This window comes from Vombatus ursinus, unplaced genomic scaffold (genome assembly GCF_900497805.2).
Source record: "Vombatus ursinus unplaced genomic scaffold, bare-nosed wombat genome assembly UNPS02014791.1, whole genome shotgun sequence".
In the NCBI taxonomy this organism is placed as follows: domain Eukaryota; kingdom Metazoa; phylum Chordata; class Mammalia; order Diprotodontia; family Vombatidae; genus Vombatus; species Vombatus ursinus.
In genome coordinates, this window is record NW_020954569.1 from 1,313,258 (window position 1) to 1,325,558 (window position 12,301).

Consider the following 12,301-nt stretch of genomic DNA (forward strand, 5'->3'; position numbering starts at 1 on the left):
AAAGGAAAAACAATGGCCCCAAATGCTGAATTATATGTTGCAATAATTAAACCGAAACATACCAAAAAAGGAAAAACAATGACCCCAAATGCTGAATTATATATTGCAGTAATTACTGTCATTCAATAAATATGGTAGACCACTATGATTGATATATCACAGACTCAGTAAGGATTATTGTCCTAATAAAAAAAACTGTCTTTATACTAAGTAACAGAAACATAATTTGAACCAATGGTCTCTTTATAACATTACCACATGACCTTGGGTAAAACACTTAACCTCACTGGGCCTCAGTCTTCTTCTCTATAAAACGGAGAGGTTGAATTTCTGGCTTCTAAGGACCCTTCAAACTCTAAATGCTATGTGATTCTAGGCTGTCAAATCAACACAGGGTATGAAGTCCCACACCTGCTCTTTCTCCAAGGTCAGGCTGAGATCACAGTTCTTGAACATCTGACTCTTGAAATACATACTTATAACCCATATAACATTGTGATGATAGATTTAAGCCCTGGATCTCTGTTTCTGAGGAAATATGGTTTCACAGAGAAAATGATCTTTTGTGTTTTATAGAATTAAGACAATTGAATTCGAACAAGCATCTAAAATTCAAGGACGTCACTCCAAGTCATCAGCTTTTACTTAACATATGTATTTTTTGGATAAGTTAAGAGCAGCGCAGGGAGACAACCGCTCTTTTTAACATACACCAATCAAGAATGAAAACTGTGAACTTATTTTTACCAACTACAAGCAGTTAAAAATTCTAGGTGAAGGAAATACGAGGGAACTATGCTATACGAACTGATAATGGAAAAATTCTAACACTCTTGACCTTACTCTGCCCTTCATCCAACTAGAGAGAAGAGAAAGAATGAAGGAGGGAGAGGTAGAGAAACTGCTCTAAGATTCTGGGATGCCCTGAATATGTGACAAGTGCAAAAGTCAGTTTAAAAAACAATCAACCAAAAAGTTATTGTGCCCTCACCTTCTAAGTTCACCAAGTCCTCTGCTAGCTGGAGAGCTGGGATTCTGCCTTAGGAAGTTTTGCTTTAAATTGAGATGAGTGAGGTCTTGGCTGTAGAAGAGGTTGGCAGGCAGATGTTCGAGGCTACAGCACGAAAGGTCCACTGAGCTGATACGCTGTGAGGCAACCTAGAGAAAAATGCAATTCAACATTACTACTGGGAAAATATCACTTCACAAAAATTGATCATGTATTGGGACATAAAAATTTCATAACCAAATGCAGAAAAACAGAAATATTAAATGCAGCCTTTTCAGAAAATAATGCAATAAAATAATATTCAATAAAAGGTCAAGGAAACACAGAATAAAAAATTAAATGGAAACTAAATAATGTAATTCTAAAGAATTAGTGGGTCAAAGAACAAATCATAGAAACAACAAGTAATTTCATTCAAAAGACTGACAACAAGGAGACAATATATCAAAATTTATGGGATGTAGTCAAAGCAATACTTAGGGGATAGTTCATATCTCTAAATGCTTATATCACTAAATTAAAGAAAGAGTAAATCAATGAATTGGGCATGCAATAAAAAAAAACCTAGAAAAAGACCAAATTTAAAATCCCCAATTAAACAGCAAATTGGAAATCCTGAAAATCAACAGAGAGATCAATACAATTGAAAGTAATAAAACCACTGAACTAATAAATGAAACTAGGACTTGGTTTTATGGGGGAGGACCCACAATAAAATTGATAAACTATTAGTTAACTTGATTTTAAAAAAGAAAGAAAAACAAGTTACCAGTATCAAAAATCAATGAAGATGAAATTAAAGCAATAATTAAGAGTTATTTTATGCCAATAAATTTGACAGTTTAAGTGAAATGGATGAATACAAAAATATAAATTACCCAGATAAACAGAAGATGAAAGAGAATACTAAAACAACCCTATTTTACAAAAAGAAATTGAAGAAGTCATCAATAAGCTCCCTAAAGAAAAAATCCTCAGGACCAGATGGATTCACAAGTTAATTCCACCAAACATATAAGAACAATTTTCCAGTGCTATACAAATTATTTAGAAAAGGAGGTAAAGTCCTATCAAATTCATTTTACAATACAAATATGATGCTGATACCTAAACTAGGAAGAGCAAAAACAGAGAAAGAAAACTACAGACCAATTTCCCTAACAAATACTTATGCAAAAAATTAAATAAAATACTAGTAAGGAGACTAAAGCCATATATCACAAAGATCATTCACTATAACCAAGGTGGGATTGATTCTAGGAATGTAGGGCTGGTTCAATATTAGGAAAAACTATCAGCATAATTGACCATATCAATAACAAAACCAACAAAAATCATTTGATTATCTCAACAAATGCAGAAAAAGCTACTGACAAATTATAACACTCATTCCTATTAAAAATACCAGAAAAAAATAGGATAAATGGAGGTTTCCTTAGAATGTAAAGTAGTATCTATGTGAAACCATAAGTAGTAGCTAGGTGATGCAGTGAATAGAGTGCTGAGCCTAGAGTCAGGAAGACTCCTCCAACTAAATTCAAATCTAATCTTAGACACTTACTAGCTGTACAACCCTGGGCAAGTCACTTAACCTTGTTTGGCCTCAGTTCCTCATCTATAAAATTAGCTGGAAAAGGAAATGGCAAACTACTCTAGTACCTTTGCCAAGAAAAACCCTATATCATGAAGAGTCAAACACAACTGAAACAACTGAACAAAAACAACAACAATCTAAAATCATCAGCAAGCATTATCTGTAATGGGGATAAGCTAGAAGCCTTCCCAGTAAGACCAGGGGTAAAGCAAGGATGCCTATTATCACCACTATTATTCAATATTGTTCTAGAATGCTAGCTATAGCAATAAGAAAAAGAAATTAAAGGAATTAGAATAGGCAAGGAAGAAATAAAAGTATCACTCTTTGCAGATATGATAGTAAACTTAGAGAATCCCAGATAATCAACTAAAAACTAGTTGAAATAATTAACAACTTTAACAAAGTTGCAGGATATAAAATAAACCTACACAAATCATCAGCTTATCTATAGTTTACTAACAAAGTCCAGCAGGAAGAGATAGATAAATCCCATTTAAAATAGCTGCACACAATATAAAATATTTGGGAGTCTACCTGCCAAGATAAACCCAGGAACTATATGATCACAATTACAAAAACATATTTCACACAAATAAAGTCAGATCTAAACAACTGGAGAAATATTAATCGCTCATGGGTAGGCTGAGTCAACATAATAAAAATGATAATTCTACCTAAATTAATTTACTTATTCAGTGCTATACAAATCAAATTACCAAAAATTACTTAATAGAGCTAGAAAAATTTTTTAAAAAATCAACTGGGGGAACCAAAGGTCATGAATAATAAGGAAATCAATGAAAAAAAATGTGAAAGAAGATGGCTTAGCAGTACCAAATGATCTCAAACCATATTACAAAGTAGTAGTCATCAACACACTCTGGTACTGGCTGAAATATAGAATGGTAGATCAGTGGAATAGATTAGGTATACAACATAGAGTAGTAAATGACCACAGTAATCTAGTATTTGATACACCCAAAGATCCAAGCTTTTGGAACCAGAACTCACTATTTGACAAAAATTGTTGGGAAACTGGAAAGGAGTTTGGTAGATACTAGGTACAGAGCAGCAACTCACACCATATACTGGGAGAAGGTCAAAATGGGCATGTGATTTAAACGTAAAGGGTGATATCATAAGCAAATCAGGGGAGCATGGAATATTTTTCTTTTCAAATTTATGGATAAGGGAAGCATTTATGCTCAAACAAAAGATACAGAGCATTATAGAAGGTAAAAATGGCTAATTCTGACTACATCATATTAAAAAGGAGTTACACAAACAAAACCACTGCAGCCAAGATTACAAGGAAAGTAGGAAGCTGGGGGAAAAATTTTTACAGCAAGTTTCTCTGGTAAAGGTCTCATTTCTCATAAAGAGAACATGAGTCCTCTGATAAAGGACTCATTTCTCATGAGTCAAATTCATAAGAATACAAGTCAATCCCTAATTAACAAAATGGTCAAACAATATAAACAGGAAATTTTCATAAGAATAAATCAAAGCTACCTATAGTCACATGAAAAAATGCTCTAAATCACTACTAACTACAGAAAGGTAAATTAAAACAACTCTAAGATACCACCTCAACACCTAGAAGATTGGCTAAAAATAACAGAAAAAGGAAAAAAATATTGGGAGGGGATGTGGGAAAAAAGGTACACTAATGCACTGTTGGTGGAGTTGTGAACTACTCCAATCATTCAGGAGAACAATGTGGAATTATGCCCAAAAGGTTATAAAAATGTGCATAATACCCCTTTACCCAACAAGACTACTACTAGGTCTACACCCCAAAGAGATTGAAGAAAAAAGGAAAAGGACCTATATGTACAAAGATATTTATAGCAGCTCTTTTTGTGGTGGCAAAGAACTGGAAATTGAGGGGATGCCTATCATTTCAGGAATGGCTGAACAAGTTGTGGTATATGGTTGTGGTGACATACTATTGTGCTATAAGAAATGATAAATAGGATGCTTTCAGAAAAACTTGGAAATACTTACATGAACTGATGCAAAGTGAAATGAGCAGAACCAGGAGAATATTGTACACATTAACAGCAATATTTTATGATGATCAACTGTGAATGACTTAGCTATTCTCAACAATATAATAATCCAAGACAATTCTGAAGGACTTATGATGAAAACTGCTATCCACCTCCAGAGAAGGAACTGATGGAGTCTGGATATAGATCGAAGCACACTTTTTAAACTTTATTATTCTTGGGGTTTTATGGGCTTTATTTTCTTTTACAAATGGACAATATGGAAATGTTTTGCACAACTGTACATATATAATCTACATCAAATTGCATGTCTTCTCAAGGAGGAGTGAGGGGAAGAAAGGAGGGAAAGAATATGGAACTCAAAATTTAAAAAAAAAAGGAATGTTGAAAATTTTTGTTTCTATGTAATTGAGAAAATAAATAAATAGAAAATTAAATTTTTTATTACACACACACATATATATGTAAAATCTAGGACCAGTCTCTTGAACTTATATTCCTAAATTGGTAGCTTTGGGAAGGGGAGTGGGTTTGGGGGTTTTCATCTCCTGAGATGTAAACACGTCAACATAATAATATAACGAATTGGATACCTAACATCTGGATAGACATCTATGTATACATATGTAGGGGTAAGGGGGCTAGGAAGGAGAGAGAGGGAGAGAGAGAAAGAAAGCATGTGCACAGAGTGGTGACACAGAACTCAATTCAAAGAGGAGAAAAAAATAAGCCATTTCCCAAACCCATTATTTACACACACAAATATAGATAATACAATCAAGTATAAACTATATTCAAGTTACAAAGCAAGAAGGCAGCAATTCAGGGTGTCACACTTAGGGAAGGACATAAGTGAGCATACAGATGATGAATATCACAAAAAGACCATGAGATAGATGATGCTTATAATATGAGAACAGGTTAAAGGAAATTAAGGTGTTTAGCCTAAAGAAAAAAAGACTTGTCAGTCGTCTTTAAGTCAAGGGCTAGCATGTAGAAGAGGGATTAAATCTGTTCTGCTTGTCCCCCCATGGCAGAAAACAGAACAATTATTAGGAATGCCAAGAGTCAGATTTAACTTTGATGTAAAGAAAAACTTCCTAACAATTAGATCTATCCACAATTGAAATGGCCTGCCATGGAAACACAGAAGATACTTCACTAGGGACATTCAAACAAAGGCCAAATGATCAATTGTTGTAGATAATGTTGAGTTCAAGTAAGAACTGGACTAGATGCTACCTGAGGTTCCTTTCACCTCTAAATTTTGGTCTCTACATAAAACTATACACATAAAAGCTTAAGAGGTCACTGGAATGGGTGAATTCTAGTAGGGTTCATTCATTTCAACAAACAGTCATCTACTTAGGGTCATATATTTGGAGTTGGATTGGTCTACAGAGGTCATTAAGTCCAGACACCTCATTTTACAAAGGAGGAAATTGAGGCCTAGTGAAGTTAAGTGAATTACCTAAGGTTGTGCAAATACTAAGTGGCAGAGCTGGGATTCAAATGTTAATTATATACCTACTGTATACAAGTACTATATACTATAGATACAATCTGATAAAAGCTCTTAGAATCTAATAGAACTTATCTTAGATAATAACTTTATGGAATAGGTCTTCCGTTTGCATTTTAGTATAGCCTCTCCTAACGTCTCGTCTCTGAGATTATCTCCAATTTATCTTGTATATATCTTGTCTGTATATAGTTGTTTACATGTTCCGCATTAGAGGTGGGAGCTCTTTGAGGACAGAGACTGTTTTTGTCTTTCTTTGCATCCCCAGGGCTCAGCATAATGCCTAACACATAGGGAGCACTTAATAAATGCTTGTTGAATTGACTTTTCTTATTCCTTTGCTCTTCAATTATGGATATTTTTTAAATGGACTTAGGATTCCAAACAGGGATGATGCACTCAAATTAAACTAATTGAGATTAGCTACAATATTAAGCCTACAAGCCAAGTGTGAAAACAGCTGTAAAATTTACCAGTTTTGCGGGTTTAACTACAGTAGTATCAAAAGTGTTAATATTCAGCCATTTAAAAAACACACTGTGTTCAAATAGAGCCTTCTGAACTAGAGCCTTGGTTCACATTTCTCCATGTGAACTTAACCATCACGATCTCGCATTTACAACATAGAATTTTATCATTCCGAAGCAGTTTACCTGTTATCTTTAACAATAATTCTGTTAAGTGGGTTGCATAAATGTTATTATTCTCATTTTCAGGTAAGAAAATGGAACCTCAGACAAGTTAAGTGGCCTTCCCACCATCATAGAGCTAACAATTCATAGAATAGGGACTCAAGTCTTGGTCTTCGAAATCAGTATTCTTAGTGCATTTTACTGTAATAAAAACAAACCACATCTCTCCCCAGTCTCATGAGAAGAAAGGGGAGGAAATGGAATGCTTCCTCTCAATTCTCTCATGTTTTCACTTCATTCCCCTTCCTATGGAAGTACCACTTACCATCAAATACTTCTGACTGATGACAATTTCCAGCTGCCATCCTTGTCACTCTAAGTCTGTAGGCCAGGTGCCACACAGCACTCTGGGTTTCAACGGGAACACTCAGCCAATGGCCAATCCAAGGCAGGGTTGTAAAAGCCAATGGCATAATGTCCATAATGATGACAGTACACAGTTGAAAATTGTTTCTAACAGACCTAATGTTCTGCAGTTCTATTCTGTAAAGATCAAACTCTCCAAGCCTGGGATCCAAAGCCCCATGACCTAGTACAGTGGACAGAGCGCCAGGTCTGGAGTCAGGAAGACTCATCTTCCTGAGTTCAAATCTGGTCTCAGATACTTACTAGCTGTGTAATTCTGAGCAAGTAACTTAACTCTGTTTGCCTTAGTTTACTCATTTGTCAAATGAGCCAGAGAAGAAAATAGCAAACCACTTCACTATCTTTGCCAAGAAAACCCCAAATGGAGTCACGTAGAGCTGGACACAACTAAAAATGACCCAACAACAAAATGTTCTCAAGCTGCAACTGTTCTTCATCAAGAAAGAGGTGGAGGGGAATGGCAAAAACAAACAAACAAACAAAAAACCACACACACACACACACACACATACACACACACACACACACACACACACACACACACCACAAACACAGGAATGAGGCATCTTATTGCTAGAACTGTCTCTCCTTAGAATACTGTGAATCAGGCCAAGAGCTCATGTGATAGAATATAAAGAGCTTGGAACAAAAAGCTGTAAGACTCAAGATTGAGTTCTAGTTACGCCATTCATTAGCTGGATGGCCATGAGCCAATCAATGGACCTCTCTGGGTCTCAGCTTTCTCATTTGTAAAATAAGAAATGGTGGAACTAGATGATTCCCAAGGTTCCTTTCCCACTTTAAGAACTTGGGATTCCCTATCTCTTGTTTGGTCATGAATTCTTCCCTTCTCCATAGATCTAACAGGTAAATTATTCCTTACTCTCTTAGTTTGCTCATAGCATCAGTCTTTATATCTAAATCATGTACCATTTTGACTTTATCTTGGTATAGGGTGTAAGATGTTGGTCTATGCCTAGTTTCTGCCATACTATTTTCCAGTTTTCCCAACAGTTTCTGTTAAATAGTGAGTTCAACAACTTGAGATTCCCCTGAACCTCCCTGCCTGGCCCACAGTGATTAACTCTGGGGATAAGCTTAAGGAGGCAACAAAAAGGGAGAATGAAGAGAGAACAAAGTAGGTCTAGCTAGGGAAGGGAGAAAAAAAAAGATATCAGTTCTTATACATATAGTCAATCAATCCTACTTCTTTTACCTCTTACCATTGGAGAAAAGGGTAGGACTGTCCTCCCTTTCTGTACTCCTAGGTTGCATTCTACCCTCTTGTTACTTATTTTCCCCTTCAAGTCTGTCTCTGAATTGTGTTCACCCATGTGACAAATAAGTGGAAGCATTCCTTGCTGACCCTTGACAGGAAGGCCAGGGATACTATATAAGATTTGTCCCAGTCTGCACCTGACCCCTCAACTTTCAGTGCCCTCCTTCCTTCTCAACCAACCTCACATATGACTTTGTAATTATTTCTATTCATTCTCTTTACATTTATTCTGTACATACATATATATACACATACACAATCACATGCATGTATATATACACATACATATATGTACATATACATATACATAAACATATACATATACATATCTTTATTACTTCATCTGTTGGAATGTGAGATCCTTGCATGGAGGGTTCATTCATTGTATTTGTAACCCTAACACCTTAGCACCTGGTGCTTAATACATATTTTGTTGATTTATTAGACAGATAAGAATAACCCTGGATCAATTGTATGCCAATACAACCAACAATTTAAATGAAGTGGATGAAAGGAAAAGGGGTTCTACCAATTTCTTTCTATGATACAAATATGGTCTTGCTAGCTAAACCAGTGAGGGTCAAAACACAGAAAAAAAGCTGTATACCAAAAGACCTAATGAATACCGATGCAAAAAAAAATTTTTTTAAGTATTAGCAAGAAAACAATGTCAACATATCACAAATATGATACAATACGACTAGGATGGGTTTATGCCAGGAATGGAGGGCTGGTCCAATATTAGGAAAACCATAAATATAATTAACCATATTAATAACAAGAATAAAAATTATCATAACAATAGATGGAGAAAAAGCTTAATATTACCATCTTCACTATTCAAAAGAACACTAGAAATGATAGCTATAGCAGTAGGTCAAGAAAAATAAATTGAGAAAATAAGCACAGGCAAAAAAGAAACAAAATTATCACTTTTTGCAGATGATATGACAGTTTATTTAGAGACCCTACAGAGTTGGCTAAAAAAGTAACTGAAACAATTAACATCAGTGAAATTTCAAGATATAAAATAAACCCACATAAATTATAAGCATTTCTGAATATTACTAACAAAACCAAGTAGGAAGACATAAAAGATAAATGCCATTTAAAATAACGATGGAATGTATAAAATATTTGGGAATCTACCTGCCAAGACACAAACAGGGAACTTTAGAAACACAACTAGAAAACATTCTTTACACAAACGCAGACAGTTCTAAATAACTGGCGAGATATTAATTGCTCATGGGTAGACCATGCCAAGATAATAAAAAGATGACAATGCTACCTAAATTAATTTACTGATTCAGTACCATATCAATTAAAATTTCAACAGATTAGTTTTTAGAGCTAGAAAAAATAATAACAAAATTCATATGGAGGAATTCAATCTGAAATTCACCTTGTCAAGAATCTCAAGGGAAATGATGAAACAAAGTAGAAAGGGGGCCTACCAACATCAAATCTCAAACTAATTTGATACTAATTAAGACACTAGTTAAGAAGTAAAGGTTGATGGGTGGAACAAATTAAGTACACTATATACAAAAGCAAATGAAGAACTCCAGTGTTTGATAAAACCAAATATATGAACATTAGAGACAATTCACTATTTAACACAAACAAGGGTAATATACAGAAACCAGCCTAGAAGAAACTAGGTATAGACCATCTCACACCATATACCAGAATAAACTCCAAATGGGTACATGACTTAGACATAAAGGATGATGTCTTAAATAAATTAGAGGAGCAAATTAGAAATTACACATCAGATCTATGAATATGGATAGGGGAAAAATTCATTACCAAAGAAGAGATAAAAGGGATCACAGAAGGTAAAGTGTACAATTCAGGTTATAGAAAATTTAAAAGCTTTTACATAAACAAAAAAAATGCAGCTAAAATTAGAAGAAAAGCAAAAAATTTGGGGAAGGTGGTTTGTAGCAAGTTTCTCATCAAGGTCTCATATAAGGAATTGATTCAAATTTGTAAAAGTAAGAGCTATTACCAAAATGATAATCATCAAAGAATACGAACAGGCAATTTTCAGAGGAAGAAATCCAAGCTATTAATAGCAATATGGAAAAAAAAAAGGCTCTAATTGCTAATAGAGAAATGCAAATTAAAATAACTCAGATAACAATTCACACCCATCAAACTGGCAAACATGACAAAAAAAATATGAAAAATCCTAGAAGGCTGTGAGAAAATAGGTACATGAATGCACTGCTGGTGGAGCAGTGAACTAGGATACCATTCTGTAAGGAATCTAGAATTATGTCTGAAAAGCTATTAAAACAGTGCATATCTCTAATCCAACGATACCACTAGTAGGTCTATACCCAAAGAGATCAAAGAAAAGAGCTAAGCTCTCCACTCAATAACAAGTCTGGGCAACTGAAAAGGAAAATAATAAGCTTAAGTCTTAGACCTCTCCTCATTCTGGGCCACCACATGTACTACCTAATAATAAGTGGATGGAACCCATTTTAACAAGTAGGAAACAAATGAGAAGAAATTGTGTGGGAGCTATGTGTAGACTCTGAGCCACCAGGAAACTTGCCAATAATATTCTAAGAAAAACAGATGATGATGGTGGTGAGACGGCAAGCCGCCAAGGTGACCACAGCAGCTACCACTTACTCCTTTTCTGCCCAGGCCTGTGCTTATGTCCAAACAGAAGGATCCTGATGCTTCCATCCAGATCAGTCTGGGCATGCAGGGAACGCAAGTAGGAGAGGAACATCTCCAGTGTGGGTGATTGATTCCCTTAGGTAATAACTGGTTGAGCTATGCAAGGTTTCCAGACGGTGAGGAAACTATAGATGAAAAGAGTCCAACAAAAGTAAGCATGTGGAAAACCCAGGCTGGAAGCAGGGAGACAACTGGAGAGAAGAAGCATTCAGATGACCTGGACACAGATAGCTAGCTCCCTACTCCTTTGGCAGTATAGCCAAATAAACAATTAAGTTAGGACCTGGAATGAGCACTTCAGTTTGTTGGGACGGGGGGTCAGGAGTATAAGTGGGTGGGATTTCATGTCAAAATTAAAAGAGGGAAAACACATCAGCCCAGAGAAGAAATTAATCCAGAGCCCCTGTGACCAAGACAAAACACTAACAGGAGGTCACTCAACCTTGAGGGGGCATGGGCAACCATCTGCTGACCATATATAGATTCCAGGGAAGGGTATAACCTGCTGGGGGCATGAATTGATGACAGCATGGGCTTCACATTGCCTGCTTCATGCAGCTTATCCATCTGGTTACATATGATCTTACCAGGTGAGACTCTAAGCAAATTTAAAGGCACTATAGGGGTCCAGGGAGAAAAATGAAGAAGGCACAGGCACATTAGACTAGTCTCTTCAAGTCTTCCAGGTTTCAAAAGGAGCTTTGGAAGCACCTAAACTACTGATTGTAAAGCATTCTGCAGTCAGAGAAATACCGTCTCTCTCATACTTTTCCTTGTATTCTACCCTAGTACTATAGATGCTCAATAAGAAAGCGTTGATTGGGGTTGATTGATTTGGTCAATGATCAAAAAATGTCCTAGATATAAAAATAATACATATCACTTATGTAGCATTTTAAAGTTTGCAAAGCACTTTATGAATATGATCTGATGAGATAACATCTCACAATAACCCTCTGCAGGATGTATTATAATTATTCCCATGTTACAGCACAAATTAAGACGTTGAGAGGTTCAGAAATTTGCCAAGGGTCACATAGCTAGAAAGTGTCTGAGGCAGGATTCAAATTCAAGACTTCCTATCTTCAAGTCCAGCACTCTACCCACAATGCCATCTAGTTACC

At 35.6% G+C, this 12,301-nt stretch overlaps 1 protein-coding gene across 1 annotated transcript in view; it reads right to left on the reverse strand.

The window, feature by feature from the left end:
* Positions 1 to 12,301, reverse strand: part of PHLPP1 (PH domain and leucine rich repeat protein phosphatase 1) — a 278,132-nt gene that overhangs the window by 104,370 nt on the left and 161,461 nt on the right. Inside the window, exon 4 of the mRNA XM_027869097.1 lies at positions 992 to 1,158. Within this exon, the coding sequence (XP_027724898.1) occupies positions 992 to 1,158 (167 nt within the window). The remainder of the gene's footprint in view (positions 1 to 991; positions 1,159 to 12,301) is intronic.